At 40.1% G+C, this 16,226-nt stretch overlaps 1 protein-coding gene, 1 long non-coding RNA gene and 1 other non-coding gene across 3 annotated transcripts; 2 read left to right on the top strand and 1 right to left on the bottom strand.

The window, feature by feature from the left end:
- Positions 1-4,932: 4,932 nt before the first annotated feature.
- LOC133839120 (uncharacterized) lies at positions 4,933-6,908 on the bottom strand. Its single transcript, XR_009894054.1, has 3 exons — positions 5,725-6,908; positions 5,281-5,659; positions 4,933-5,200 (listed from the first exon to the last, which is right to left on the bottom strand). It is a non-coding gene; the product is annotated as an uncharacterized LOC133839120 (long non-coding RNA).
- A 365-nt stretch (positions 6,909-7,273) lies between these two features.
- On the top strand, positions 7,274-10,523 carry LOC133839091 (zinc finger protein Noc). The gene is made up of 2 exons (XM_062270427.1): positions 7,274-7,800; positions 8,124-10,523. The coding sequence occupies exons 1-2, from the start codon at positions 7,711-7,713 to the stop codon at positions 9,660-9,662; spliced, it is 1,629 nt and encodes a 542-aa protein (XP_062126411.1). The 5' UTR covers positions 7,274-7,710; the 3' UTR covers positions 9,663-10,523.
- A 1,716-nt stretch (positions 10,524-12,239) lies between these two features.
- Positions 12,240-12,311, top strand: Trnap-agg (transfer RNA proline (anticodon AGG)). The gene has a single exon. It is a non-coding gene; the product is annotated as a tRNA-Pro (tRNA).
- Positions 12,312-16,226: the final 3,915 nt, after the last annotated feature.

The raw sequence follows: 16,226 nt of genomic DNA on the forward strand, positions 1-16,226 counted from the left end.
TAAAAAGTCTGTCTCCAGCTGCCTTGAGTGTTGCTTACCATCATCAGATATTAAATCTCCGCATGAGTCAATTAGTTCCTCGAATCCAAACTTCCTTTGCCACTTGACACTTACTGCATTATTCTACAGATGTCTTATGGAATCGTAGACAAATTTTGTTGAGCCAATTGCCTTTAGTTCTTTAACATATTATTTAGCATCTCAATTTAAAATTTAAAAATTTAATTTGAAATTAATATTTGATATTCTGAACGAATCTTCTGATGTAATCAAAAATCAATTTAATTTAGTTGGCTATGAACATAATAAGAGAATCCTAACGATGAAGTAAAAAAAATCCAATATAAGACTTCAAAGCCAGCCGAATCAACAAGAGAATCGATAGAAGAAGAAGAAGAGATAAGTCAATAAATTAACACAAAAAGTGAATAAACAAGTGAGTAAAGTTGAGAAGGGACGAGTAAGGAATAGTGAGAGTAAGAGGGAGCACAGGACCCTTTAAAAAACAAACATGCCACGCATAACTGATGAATTCTCCATGGATGGGCACTCACATATGACTACTGCACACACTCAATCTACTCGCAGTTGTGGAGCGAAAAACCTTGGCAACGTGCAATAAAAACTAAATTATATCCTTTCACGTTTCAAGTGGATGAGTCGCTGATGCCGCTTGCGTTTGCCTCTTGTTTCCCGCTTCTGGCATGCGGCGTCCATGAAAAACGCGCATCAACAATGATGCCGCCGCCGACGCCAAGGGTTGGAGGAATGCAACATGTTGTCCAGAAACCGACTGACAGACAAACAGACGGAGAGACGGACAGGCAGACAGACAGAGAGGCAAACACCCGAGTTCCCGGACTGAGCGACCCACGCACTATTTAATTTAGTACAAAATTATTATGCGCAACATTAGCACTCGCTCGATTTGGGATTGGGACACGGACTCGGCCTGTCTCTGGGTCTACAATGTGGCGGGATGCGAAGCGTGAGGTGCCTCAAATGAAGTGTGAATTCTGCTGTCAGCCTGTCATTTCAACAGAGCGCACAACAACAGAGGCTCAAGAGCCGTCGCCGCCGTTTCCCTTTGGATTTTAGTGTTCACGTTTCAGCTGTGCTTTCATTTGTTCCTTCTTTTTTCTGGATTGTTTTAGAAGTCTGCTGTTTCTCCTCATTGGTCGTCACACGGAACCACGTATCTTACACATATTATTTGATTACCCGATTAAATTCGCAACTCGTCAACCAAAATCCAAAAAAATCAAATTAAAAGTTAGGTTTTTCATTTTTTAAGAACACGGATAAAGAAATCGAAACAATAAATAAATTTTCAAAAAGAGATACATTTTTAAATTGAAATAATTAATTTAATTAATAACTAAAATTGACCGAAATTTAACATTTTGAATTATATATAATATATATTAAGCAACAAATGAATAGAAAGTGAAAAGCAATCAAATATTAATAAATAAAAGACTTCCAAGAAGCAAAGATATACTATGGTATTTTATAAGTTAATGGAATGTTCATTTTTTTTGGTATTAGGCAACTTTATTTAAAAAGTTCTGAGACAATCATTTTAATTATTTATTTAGGACTTTTCAGGTACATTTATCGTACCTCATAAAAGTGATTTATTTTGCAACTAATTGTGGAAACTAAGTTTCGTCTGCTATTAGACAAACTTCAAACAAGAGCCATAGATCGAAAATAGTCGGCAAAATCGCTATCCTTAACTGTCAGAACCAAACAGGCAAATAAATGACGCGTGACTGGCAGAGACAGACAAAGGGAGGGTGAAGATTGACGCGGGGCGAGTGTCAGTTAGTTAGCAGACGCAACAAGATAATGGCAAGGACAACAGAGGAAGCGAGGGAAATAGAGTGGGAGAGGGACAGAACTAGTAACCTCGAAACACTTTTGATAAATGCGTCATAAAATGAGCAATTATCACGTGCGGCGATGAAGCAGCTGAGCAACTTGCAGGACAATTAAAAACCAAACAAGGACCGTCAATAAAATTATTTGTCAAAATGTCAGAGCACAGTCAAGGGGCGGGCCAACTGCTGGGCTGCTGCTGGCTGTGAGCTCTGAGCTGCTGTGAGGGGAGTGAACAGGACCAAGGATGAGGCAGAGGCAGAGGCAGAGACAGAGACTAAGCGACGCTGAAGACAAACGCAGACGTGTCAACTCTGGTGGCAGTGAAATTAATGAGGATCATAAATCAAGGACAATGCCAGATTGCCTACGAGTAGTTGAGGGCAGTCAGGACTGCCAGTCTGGTGTCCTGCCAGATCGACCGCCTGCGTGGCTGCTGGCCTGGCTCGTTGTCCTTGATTGACCGCACTCCGGATGTGTGTCGCTGTTTGTTGTCCCATTGCAATATCCTCAAGAGTGACAGAGCCTTCTTAACATTCCTTTGTGGCAAAAATTAGCAACGCCGTCAGGCAAATCAATAAACATGCGACTCTCGCAAGGATCATAAAATTTCTTGGTCATAAAACAGAACAGAACAGAACAGAACGGACGCAGCGTTACTTCAGCATCGATAGATTTCCATGATATATAGGCCATAATTTATGTGCTCTTTATCAACACAAACACTAAGAGCAACAGGGGACAGACAAGCAGAGAAGGAGAGAGAGAGAGAATAAGAGACTTGATATATTCCTTATGCATGGCTGTATCCTGTGTGCGCTGACTTGCATCAATTGCTCTTGGGAACTGAGACTGACAGTCACAGCCAGGGAGAGGAAGGCAGGAACCTGCCTCGGTTGTTAAATTGTGAAGGTCGTAAACATTTTTATGTTTGCCCATAAATATTTGACGCGACTGAATGCGATTCTTGTGCCAAAAAGGATATTCTCGCATGCATTTGGTTCTCTAAAGGATTTCGCTGTTGTTTCTACTGATTTTATGCGATTCCGAAATCTCCCTCATGTATCTTATTATATTGTCACTCTACTCACGAAACAACTTAAGTTGAATGCATTCTTTCTTATAAACTATGAATATTGTTTCGATGTTGTCTAAGATAAAGACAACCAGCTATTTTTATTGAGTTGCAATGATATTCCATGGGAGTCACTTCCTCTAGCTTGGATCAACATTCGTGATGATAATGCCTAAAAAAAGTTACAAATGAATGTCTTCGTATTCTATTCTATCTATTCAAAGTTTTTATTTGCGATTATTACATTTATCATTTAATTTTAGTCTCTGAGATCTGATCATACTTGTGTGTTATTCAAGTTTGATGTGGGTACCGGGTACCGGGTGCGGGTATATCGCAGTTGATCAGACTCTATTGTCATTTTCTTTTATAATTCGATTTATCACATTTCAGCTTACCCTCGCAAAAAGTCTCGTTACCCCTGAAGCAGTTCTTCGTTTTGTATGCAATTAATACTCAATACGAATGGCAATAAAATTTATATTGTCAATTTATCATTCAGATTCCTGCACGTGTCACATTTTTTACCCTCAAAAATATGGCATTGTTTATTGTTTTTCGTTTTTTATTCTTTGTTCATTGTCATCAGCAGTTCAACCATTAATTTGCTTTATTAATCTGCCCAGATTTGGCAGAACTACTGTTCAAAGAAAAACGAGGGATGTATCGGAAACCCCTAGACAAAGTCAGTTTGCGAAAAAAGAAATTCTAAAAAGTCCATTGGTATATTACCGTAAAATTTCAATGTCACCATTGTCCATGGCAATTTCTCATTGTCAGTGTACGCATGTGAAAGTGTGTGTGTGTGTGTGTGTTTTTCTGGTCGTTACTATTACGAAATAAATTGTTGCCGATAAATTATCGAGCATCGGGCTCTGCCTACCTCCCTTCCTCCCTCCCGTCATCGTCGTCGTCATCATGGTGGTAGATGAGCCGCCCAGGGGGCAATGCCGGATGTGTATCCCTTTTCAGAACTTCCTTCTCTTTTTTGTTGCTACATGTTAGTATGGGTCCTTGTGTCTGAATTTGTTTTTGTATTTGTGTTCGTATTCATACTCGTGTGTGTGTTTGAGTATTGCATGCGTTTTACTCAATTTATTGCAGTTTGTTTTTCAATTTTTTAAATGGCCCCGGATTTTGGGTTCTCGCAAAGTGAGTTATTGTATCGCCAAACCAACATCAATCGATGCCAATTATTGATCTATGTATGAGTGATATAATCTGAGATGCAGAGAAGCGTTTGCCTAATATGAGGGTGAATCGCATATTTCTTCCAAAATTATCAAATGCCGAACGTATTCAAATAGTACGTCCACGAAATAGATTTTCTCCCATTTTTTTGTTTCAGAGTCAAAGAGTACCTCCACATATTCACAGTTGGATAGACCCTTATACCTCTTAGCTTGTACCTTATTGCCACAGATAATGTCAAATTTATAGCATTATTTTGTCCCGTTTTCTCTGCACTCGTTCTTCATTTTAGTATTTTCATACTCTTTCAGAGGGTGAAGCCACTCAAGGAAGATAAATAATATATTGTGATCAATACAAGTGATTAGGATAATAAAATCCAAGATAATCAGAAGAAGAATATTTGGGTTTTCAAATATTTCGTCTTAAATTATAATAGTTAAAACGCACTTCCTTGATTAATTATGAATTAAAATTTTTAAAATGAGTTCATACATATAAATTAAACCTTAATTTAAGTGGTAAAATTGTAACAACTCAGAAAATATTTTCATTAATTTATTTGTTAATCCATATATATTTTTAAAGTTTAAAAAAGAACTTCTTTAATAATTTAATGGATGCTATTAATATCATGAATGTTAAATGACTTAAAAATTGTTTTCTTTATATAGTTTTTTTATATCTTTAAATTCTATAAGTATTTTATTTGTTTTATAACATATAATTTGTAATATTAATTCTACACAAACCACTCAATTCAATATTTAAAACAAAGGTGAGCAATTAATGCATTTTATAGAGTATCCAGTGTTCGTCAAACCCTAACTAGAGCTTCTCACTTATTTGCTGTGTTTGCTGTTATTGTTGCTGTTGCTGTGCATAAATCAAAAGGTAAATGGCTGCATTTTTATGACTGCCTTTTGCCCCCTTGCCATCGCCATCGCCATCGCATTCGCTATAGCTATATAGCTATAGCTGTAGCCATCGTTGACTGCGTCGTCGTTCATCGTTTGCCTTTTGCGCTGCTTCGCTTTTATCACACAAACATTTCTGTGATAATAAATGCCATAAAAATGAAGAAATATGTGGTTAATTTTATGTGCTGCCTCCTTTTTATATTCTTCATATACATAAATGTTTTCGCGGCTACAAATTTTGCGCTTCTGCTCAGCTTTTTTACATCCCTGCGTGTAATTTATAATATTTTGTGTTATTTATGTATACGACGCCACCGCCACCGCCGCAATACCCGCATCCGCATCCCCATCACCTTCTTCTCCTCTCTGAGAGCAACGCAGGCAACCATCTTGTTTGCCGTTTGCTCGTTTTGCTAGTAAATAATTCACATGCACAAGGAAATTTATGACGCTGACAAAGTAGCCGTAAAAATATGAATTACTTACCTACTCACATTCACACTCACACTCATTCTCGCACTACAACTGGCTCTCAAACTCTATGCTTTTATGCGTACTTACTTATTTTAGCATTCGACGCAAATGAGCCAAACTAAAATAAATAAATACAAATTAAACGTGGCATTTACCAACACTGTCCGCATGTTTGCCGCTTACCCGCTTTGTTCGCTAAAACCGCAAATTACGCGTAAGCTGTATTGTAAAGCAAACCAACCTAATAAATCCGTCACGTTGGTCAGATGTCTGCCACAAGTCAGGTAACAGCTTCCTGGAAAAGGTGTTTCCACCCTTGCTTAGCATTGCTAAATAACTCTGATAATCCAGCGTATTTACACTTATTGTAATTTTCGAACTCAAATAGTTGCAGAAGTGTAGACTTTAGGAACGCGAAAGAAAAATAATGGACTGCTCGCTTAAATTAATAGTGAAAAACCATTCAACGTGATTTTATGTGCAAACTGTGAATATCATGCAAACGATGCCATTAACTAGCACTTTGTGTATTGTATTATTAAAAATGGATGAAGGGAAGCAACCGTTAATCTATTAAAAGTTGGAGAGTGCATAGTGTGGCCATACTCAACATACATCTCGAAACGAACACAGTGCTGCCCATAAGTGTGCAGTGTGGAGATTAATTAAGCCACGCACACACACACGCTTAACGCTTGCATACATATATCACACAAGTGGAGAAAGAACCGTCATACGATTACGGGATGACAAAACATGTGAAAAATTGTTTGGAACAACTTTGACACGACGACAAAACAACGATTTCCACTTAAACAACAAACAGAAGCTCTTGCGGAAAACAAACCACAAAACAGAACCCAGAAGTTAATCGAAAAACGCTAAACAAAGGCAAGAGCAGAGCAGAGCAAAGCCGAGCCGAGCCAGTGGTAGTGACAGAGGCAGAGGCAGAGGCAGAAGCAGTGGCAGTGCAAGAGCAATGGAGAGCGGCAAACAAATTAATTTTTATATGACATTAAAACGAGCGAACCGAGGCGATGGCGACGACGATGGCATAAAGAAGCAGAGTGGTTAAGTGTTGAGTGACTGAGAAACAAATCTCAGTGAACACAATGCGACTGAGCGTAGAATAGCCTGGTGTTGACAGCTCACTGAGAGTGTGAGTGAGAGCCCCCGAATGGGAGAGTGGGAGAGCGGCAGAGTTGGAGACGCCAGTGTGTGTGAGCTGCAGTAGCGCGTGACATATGTGTGAAGATAAAATTAATGTGCGCGTCAAAGGCAAACTTCCGCGGACAGCGCCAACCAAACGAGCTGAACAAAAAAGAGGCGAGATAAAAACTAGTCAAGAGCGTCGCACTCACGCTCAACTGTTGCTCTCTCTGTGAGTGTTGCCGTGTTGCAAAGAGACAAAGAGTCAAAAGAGCTGATTGACAAAAAAAAACCTGCTGGGTCAGTTCATGGCTTCCATTGCATGCGCATGCGATGTGATTGGGCTAAAAGTACGCCATATTTGAAAATTACACAGTGCAGCTCGCTCACACAACACATGCGCCTCTGCTTCAACCAATGCGCTTAAACGTTACGCAGCGACGCCGACCGGTTTTGAGCAAGAGAGCGTGCTCTCAGAGAGCCCACAATTCAAAACGAACTAAAAAGAGAGAGAGAGAGTGCGAGAGCACACAGCTGAGTGTATTTTACGCTTCGCACTGAGGCAAGTCTCTGGCAGTTTCTGGCGTTGAATTCAGTTCGAGTTTAGCCTTCGATGCGTTCAGACGTGTTCGGAAAAAACTAAAACGGAAAGCAAAAAGTAAACTCTGTCTAAAAAATATAAAGAGAAATACATATTACCTTCATATAGCTATACATATGAATGGTCGCCGAGTGTGAAGTGATTGAACAACTCAGAAATTATATGCCTCTTGGCCACTTGTCAGTGAATAGTGAATTCTTGATTTGACAAGAAAATTGAAACTAAATTGTGAAAACGCATAAAACAGAAAAATACAACATTTCGGAATACTTGCCGCCGCAAACTCTTTGGATTATTTTCAACCACCTAAAAAAATAAAAACCCAAAAAAAAAAAACAACAGCTAACAGCATTTAAATTGCTGTTGGATATATTCTTTGGATTACCTGAATAAGCAAATAACTTCGAAGCAACTGCAAAATGGTTGTACTCGAAGGCGGCGGTGGTGTTGTTACCATCGGCAATAACCAATATTTGCAACCGGATTACTTGGCTCCATTGCCCACAACGGTTAGTATTCATAACTTGGTTAATAATGATTCCCATTATTATTGCCTCGCTGAAATTCGTAGAGTTTTCTTAAAAATAATAAATTCAAATTTAGCTAATTAACAAACCATACTTTGTTTTTGAACCATCGCTTATCCAATTCATGAGCCAGTTGTAATTTTAAAATATATTTTGATATTGTTTCAAAATATAAAAAGAGAAATTAAAAAACATAAACATAAAAATTTAAAAAGTATATAATTTATTTGATTCATTTATGAGGCAGACAAATTTGAAAATGCGAATCGCAACTAAACATAAATCTTTGTTTATTTCCACCGCAGATGGACGCCAAGAAAAGCCCGTTGGCATTGCTGGCACAGACTTGCTCACAGATCGGAGCCGATTCATCGGCTGTGAAACCGTTGCTGGGCATGGATAAGAACAAGAAATCGGGAACATGCTCCTCATCGTCGACGTCATCGAGCTCATCGAGCAGCGCAGAAATCTCAGCGGCCAAGTCGCCAAGCAGCCAAGCCAAATCGCCCAAGTCGAGCACACCGATCACCACAAGCTCAAGCATCAGCAGCACAAGCCTCAGCTCATCGGGCAGCGAGGTGAAGCTGGCCTTCAAGCCATACGAGACGAACGTGCTCAGCCAGCAGAATCAGAACAGCTTCAAGAGCAGCCACAGCGAGGAGCCAGTGCGTCCCAGCTCGAAGAACTCCTCCAGCCAGGAACGCGTGCCGTCGCGCAGCAAGTCCAACGCCACGCCCACAGATCTCGCCCAGCTGAAGGCGGAGGGCATGTCGACGACTCCTCACGACAACAGCAGCGCCAGCGGCAGCCGCAAGACAGTCTCCCCAGCCGGATCCTCGCAGCGCGGCGCCAGCCCCATCGTACGCTCCGGAATGGAGGTGCTGAACAACGCTAACGGCACAGCACAGCATCCCAAGGAGATGAGCAGCATGGCAGCAGCGGCAGCAGCTGCGGCAGCCGCATACAAGGCAGCCGGACCCTATGGACTGAATCCCCTGTCCGCCCTCTGCTGCCCGCCGGGCATGGAGCAGCACGCGAACCCCGCATTCCGTCCGCCCTTCGCCGGCGGCTTCACGGCGCACCATCACGCGGCTATGCTGGCGGCGGCAGCGGCCAACGGCGGCTATCCGCCCGCCGCAGCCGGACCGGGAGCAGCCGGCCAGCCCAATCCGTACATCAGCTACCAGCGCATCAAGACGCCAGCCGGGGGCGAGGCAATCGTGCCCGTCTGCAAGGATCCCTACTGCCCCGGCTGCCCCTACTCCGCCCACACACAACAGATGCTCATGGGCGCCCCGTGCCCCGCCGGCTGCACGCAGTGCGAGCACCAGAAGTACGGCATGGCCATGGCCAGCGCCGGACTGCCCCCAGCCCATCCCTACTCACAGGCAGCGGCCGCCGCGGCCGCCAACGCAGCCGCCGCTCGCAGCGCTCCCTACGTCTGCAGCTGGGTGGTCGGCGACGCCTACTGCGGCAAGCGATTCCAGACCTCCGACGAGCTCTTCACCCATCTGCGCACCCACACCGGCAACCTCTCGGACCCCGCTGCAGCCGCCGCGGCTCTCGCCCAGTCCCAGGCGCAGTCGCTCCTCGGCACGCTCTTCCCGCCGTCGGCTCTGCGCGCCGGTTACCCCACGCCTCCCCTCAGCCCCATGTCCGCTGCAGCGGCGGCCGCTCGCTATCATCCCTACGGCAAGCCGCCGGGCGCTCTAGCTGCTGCTCCGTCGCCATTTGGCGCTGCTGGCGCCTTCAATCCGGCAGCGGCGGCTGCTGCAGCTGCTCTGGGTCCCTACTACTCTCCATACGCCATGTACGGACAGCGCATGGGAGCAGCGCACCAGTAAGCGAAAGAGGGAAAGGAGGAGGTGAAGAGGAGGAGAATGAGAAGGAGAAGGAGAGGCTAGTGTTGGATACCAAATAGATGTGGATCACGTCTGGCTTGGGAAATAATTTCTAAAATTGCACAATGCGTGAGAGGAGCGAAAAGCGAAGGGAAATTTGAAAAATTCAAAAGATAAAGAAAAAACAATTAAGAATTCATTGATAATTATAAATGATGATTAATGATTAATGATTAGTAACGCTCTCAGCGGCGTTCGCTGTTCTGTGATACTAAACTGTAAATTTGTCGAGCGCTAGTTACGTTTAACTTTCCAACAACAATAATAATAACAACAACAACATCAACAACAACCACAACAAGTCAAAATAATAATAATAGTATTCACAAAAATAATCACAAGAATGAAGACAACAACTAAGGAATAAATCAACATATGAAAATATATCAGTTTTGAGTTCAGTTACAATTACAATTCACATTTACCACTTACACGTCTCTTAATCAATTAACCATAATTAATTGCGTTCTCAAAGTTCAACCAAAGTTTTTTTTAAATGACTTCCAGTTCTCTCGATATATATATATATCTATGAAAATCGTATGTTTATCAGGTTTTGTTTATATTACGCTAATGTTGAAGCATTGTTTTTTACTTTAATTTGCCTAGATATAAATTAGTTGTAACTATTCCATATACAAATAAATTTAACACAAAATATACTATATATAATATGCATACAGATTCAATAATGTTTTAAGCCATCTTATATGTAAAATAAAAAAACAACAAAAACTCAACCACAATACACACAATATGCAAAAGATTAAAAATTAAAAATTGAACAAAAATCAAATTCAAAAATGGACTTTCATCTACTTGTATTTTATTCAATTAATTGCAAATGCACACAAACAGGAATATCTATCTGAATATCAACTCTGATTGGCCAGCAAAAAAAACAAGAGCAACAAAAGGACTCAGTAAATAATTAATTCAAGTGAAACATTTGGGCTACAAAAAGAAAGCACAACAAATGAATTTTTCAGGCAAATTTCCTATTTTTTAAGTTTAATTTTCCAAACTTTTAAAAGAAAGATGAAGCAACAGATAAAACTTTTCACTGCATTCACTTCAATCAAATCTCAATTCTTAAATTTTTTCTTTTTAGGAGAAGAGCAAAATAATTTAGATTCTGAAAAAATTAGTTTATAGAAGTATTTTGCTACTTGTGTTACTTTGTAATCGATAGTAATTTTTTAGATATATTCTTTCTTTCTAAAAACCTAAAAATAAATGAAATTAGATTAGATACTCGTAAATTAATTCAAAAATCATTATTCGTGAGTATTTGTAACTCTCGTTCGGCGAATTGAAAATCGATTTTCATTTTGAAGTCAAATTAAAATCCGATTTGGATTCTGAATCGATATTTTGTATGCCAAATGCATAATTTCAGCTTTTTGCTACAAAACCAAAAAACACAAAATTTGAATTTCATGAGCGCTGAAGTAAAAAGATGCGGGGAGGGTGGGGGACATGGTTGGGTGCGGCATTTGTCGAAGCGTTAATAAACTCTGACGACAGGCACAATAAAGCACCCAAGCTGAAATTAAAAATCAATAAAAAGAATCCATCAATTCAATTGCCATTCAAAAAGCAAACTCGCAGATAGCAAACAAAATCTCACTTCTGCCCCTGACAATGTGACAAAAGCAATCAACGAGGCTCAGAGTCGGATCAGTGCTGTGGCAATCAACAATCAGCATTCGAGAATCGAGAATCGGAAATTGGGAATAGCGAATCGGATGCACATATCTTCTAAGTAAATTAATTGTGACAATATTCAATTGAATTGATTTGAAATTATCGCATTCAGCTGTCAATCGATCAACGAAAATTGATTTTTTGCTTCAATTGCTTCAATTTCCACTTCACTCTCAATTTTCTGTTGCCCTAATTTTCAAAAAAAGAATAAATTTGCTATAAAATTCGAATTTGTTATATTTACAGAGCCCATAGTATTCTACTATAAAACATAAGACGCAAATATGCGAAATTTTGATTAATGTCAATAATATTTTTATTTCCCCATTTCTGTTGAAAGATCTAAGAGATCTCTGATCATTTTTTATTGTTTGTTGTGTGTATGGCGCTTGTCTTTCGTTTGATATTTCATTTTTTGTGTGTGTTGTGTTCCAAATTGAATTTATTTACATGCATCATATTTCTTTTGTTGCGTTGTTTTGTCCATGTTGAACAATTTGTTTTGTTGTCAACACTCGTGAACAACAGCAACAACAACACGCAAAACGAACATGGCAACTTTTTGTTATAAATAGACTCTGCTTCGCTCCGCTCTAAACAGCTCATGTGGAGTCCATCAGAATGTGTGTTTGTGTGTGTCTGTGTGGAGAGCGAAGAGTAAAGAGCTCGCCTTGCCTCAATTGTTCGCTCAAAACTTGTCGCTCTCTTTCGCTTTTGCTCTCCATCTTTTCGTAAGTTGTCTTGTTTACTGCATGTCTTGTGATCGTTTTTGCTGTCAGTTCAAATGCGCATTTTGGCTACTTCAGATTAACTGGCTCGTTGGTCTAGGGGTATGATTTCCGCTTAGGGTGCGGGAGGTCCCGGGTTCAAATCCCGGACGAGCCCAAGTAAAATAGTTTTTTTTTAATTTTGATTTAATAAACTTAATGTAAAAAAGAACTAAATACAAGAGTGAAATAGGCTTTTTTTGTAATCCAGATAATAAAAACAGCTATGACTATGTGAAATAAATGAATTGTGAATAACTAAAAATAATTCAAATTAATAACAAAAAAACAAAATTTGAGCTCGAAAGAATTTGATTAAGGTTAGACTTTTTCTTTTTTGCATTATCTTAGAGTAGAAAGATTGATTGTAGAAAAGTTAATTACTTGTACTGAAAAAGCGTGACCAAATTTATGAAACCTTCTTCAACTTGGAAATTTAGTATAGCAAGTCTTGTGATTCATGCATATCTTGAATGGGGAAAGTGTAATCCCCATAGTCTAGCGAGTGCTTTATGATCGCCATGAAATTAGCTCTAATCAATGGTTGTGATTTTCAAAAGATTTTCTAAACTTTATGTCCGGGGCATTGGGGGCCTTATTTATGGCACCTCACAACTGACAAGTTGAGTATTTGTACATATACGATACTCATATGAGCTGATACTTTTGGCTATATGGTCATAAAAATGGTTTTATTGGCCTGCTCGCATATAGATGGTACGATTAAAGCACGCGAAGAGCTGACCATAATTTATAATCTCAACAAAGCACCTCTGAGGTGTTGGGACGCTTATATACCCTGTAAAAACCGATAGCTTCGTTGATGTACATTTAATAATACATTCTTGATGATGCAAAAATTGAAGATGTTGTAAACTTTGCGATGTTTAATATCCCCTTTGAAATTTGTTTACTTAGAATATAGTCTTTTAGTTATACAATCAATTATTTAATTAAAGAGAATTGCTTGAACGAAGCTAACAATACTTTGTTGTTAATCAAGGTGGAGTTTTAGTATGCTATTCGATTCGGTCTATTATGATCATATAAATCGTGGCAAATGATTGCACTTATAAAACTTGATTGTTGACAATTCGGTGCTGTGATTTTGTTTCAGCTGAGCTGATATAGCGACACGATGACAACTTGACATTTAAGATCTGATGATTTATTTGCGGACCGCCAGTTGATTTATGAGGTGTCGTTTTAGATTAGCGAATGACTCTTCGGGTTAGCGTTCCTCCTTATATAAGTGATAAGCACGAGCCCCGCGAATCTTATGAAACACTCATATTTGCCTTGGATTCAGAAGAAATATTCCGATTACGAGTGCGATCTATACTTTCAGCTTAACCACTACTTTGACTACAACCTATGTATTTAAATGTATTTGTGTTATATGGAAACGGGGTGTCTCAAAATGCGAACTTGTTGCATCACGTTCCACCCTTGGAAGAAACAGCTGCCCCTATGCGATCTCATGAGCATGTCACCATAAATTACACAGCAGCTGACTGATGTCAGCCAAGTCGTCGCAGCTAATTAACAGTTTTGTTATAAATTACACCAAAGTCATTACAATTTTCGTGTTTCGCCCTCTTCGGTGTGCAGAGAGCAGGAGAACTGAGCACATTTGCAGCGTCAATCATGCGTTAACCGACTGAGATGTGACATCTAGGGGCATTTACTAAGCGACTTGCTGTCCTCTAGATACATTTGTATCTTCTGGGTTGCTCAAGTGCAGCGCGTTCGCTTCCCGCTGTCAACTCCTTGATAATATTTCTCTGAATTTTTCTTCGTGTCTTTTCTTAGCCTGTGACACCCCCGCTGTGCAGTTGCCTGAGATGCGATGAGATGTTGTTGTGACAATGTTGCCGTTGTCTGTTATTGCTCCCTGATTTTGGTTTCTTGTTTTCTTGAAATATTTATGGCTTCCTCGTGTCATCTTCAAATTGTTGCATTTGACACTTTCCCTCCTGGCTTCTATTATCTTACATCAAATACAGATTTACTATATTGTTATTAATAATTTGGTTCATTCGAATCGTCGCTGCGCTAAGACATTTATTTCGTTTTTCTCGATGACATAAATCATGTCGGGTGGGAGGTCCGAAATGACGAAAATAGGAAAAGAGGTCAATTCCAATTGACTTTTATCCATATCAATTGAGAATCTCGCAGATATTGAATACCTGCAAAAGCACACGCAAGGAAATGGGGAATAAAATACGATACGATACGAGTATCTGTATCTATAAGCAGCAAAGTATATATATTAAGTTGAATTTATGGGCCTACAAGGCCAGTAATATAAATACTTCAACTGTTGTGATTATTATTATTATTATTATTAAGGCAACCGCTCCACCCACCCACCCCCTCACTTGCACGCACCTCGCACCACGAATGCAGCGTGGAGAACTCTAGAGGCCGGCAAATACCTTGGCCAAGTTGTTGGCTCATTTGACGGCTCTTGTTGACACTTCAAAGCGCCACCGCCGACATATTTTGGGAGCACGTTTCGTTGGGCTTGACAGTTGGCTGTTGGCAGTTGGCAGTTGGCATTTGGCGCTCATATATATTATTGATAGATAGATAAATACGAGTCTATTGCCAGATAGCAGTTAGTGATATATGTTTTGTGCGGAGCATTGCTGGTCACTCAGGTTGCTCAGTTATTTGGCCGTCATAAATAATGCGGGTCCAGAAAAGCCGCAGGTTTAATGTATTTCCTTTAGGGTCTTCACTTTGCATAAAATCGCTTTGTTCATTGCAACGAGTATCGCTGAAAATCAGGTCATAGCTAGCTGTCAACGTGTGTTATTCACTTTATACACATTTTTAATTAGCGAAGTGTTAACAGACAAACGTTTGATACTCTAAAAAGAACGTAGTAACATATTTATTATTATCCTATTATCTTGCTCTGACAAAGCTGGGCCTTTAACTAATGTACCCCAACTGATGGCAAAGAGCATAAATAATTCATACACTGTCAAGATAGCCGATAGCTAAAGCCGCCCTGTTAAGTGTGATATTGCCAGAAGTTGCTAAATATGGGCTTGACCTGCTGCTGTTGCTGTTGCTGCTGCTGTCCGTTGACTGGTGACTGCTGACTGCTCGTTGTTGGCCACATTATTAAGCCAATTCAGCGGCAGCAGATAAATAAATAAAATTTGAAACATCGCCGCAACAATAAAAGGCGACAGTACACGATTTATTAAACGAAGCAGTCGCTGTTGTTGCTGTCTCTTCATTTGGTCCGCAGCAGCAGCAGCAACAGCAGCAGCAGCTGCCACCGTTGTTGCTCACATTACTCTTTTGGCGTGGCAGCCGCACACGATTCAGATAGAGATACAGATACAGATACATTGCTGGTATATAGAAAACAAAACATACAATACTTGAGGTTGAGGCCGAAATGACTAATGACCAGCGATTATCAAGCGATAAAAGGCAAGAGACCACAACAACAACAGCAACATTAGCAGCACCAACAACAATGATAATTTATTATTGTTTTAAACATTTGTGTTTTGCGCTCAAACGAGAAACATTTGTCTCCTCTAGCAATGCGCTCTTTGCCTTTTGTTCATTAAGACAATAAAGCGAAGGGTCTGCCGAAATTTATTTACTATTCACGAATAAATATCAAATATAAAAGAAACGAATATGAGTCTGCCTCTCTGTGTGTGTGTGTGTGTCTGTGTGTGTGAGGGGGAAAAATACATATTCAAATTCCTTTTTAGCATATATGTATCTTGTAGTATGTGTGATGTGATGTGATGGCGGCGGCTGCAACATGTAATTAGTTGGTCTTTTATAACTCGCTTATTTACTACTGTCCGAGTGTTAAATTTGTTGCTACCAGAAGCGGTACAACATCAGCAGCAGCAGCGGCAACGGCAGCGGCAGCAGCAACACAACAACAATAAACTTGAAGATTCATGAAAGCGCCAAAAGAAAAATAAACAGCCAAAGAGACGTAAATTGTAGTCTTTCAGTATTTCATTTCTTTTGTAGCCCCAACTCT

This window comes from Drosophila sulfurigaster, chromosome 2L (genome assembly GCF_023558435.1).
Source record: "Drosophila sulfurigaster albostrigata strain 15112-1811.04 chromosome 2L, ASM2355843v2, whole genome shotgun sequence".
Classification (NCBI taxonomy): domain Eukaryota; kingdom Metazoa; phylum Arthropoda; class Insecta; order Diptera; family Drosophilidae; genus Drosophila; species Drosophila sulfurigaster.

Excerpts from the sequence above, each read along its gene's own strand:
- LOC133839091 (XM_062270427.1), top strand. The coding sequence starts at position 7,711 with ATGGTTGTACTCGAAGGCGGCGGTGGTGTTGTTACCATCGGCAATAAC. Across the intron at positions 7,801-8,123 it reads TGGCTCCATTGCCCACAACG|ATGGACGCCAAGAAAAGCCC; the intron begins GTTAGTATTCAT and ends TTTCCACCGCAG.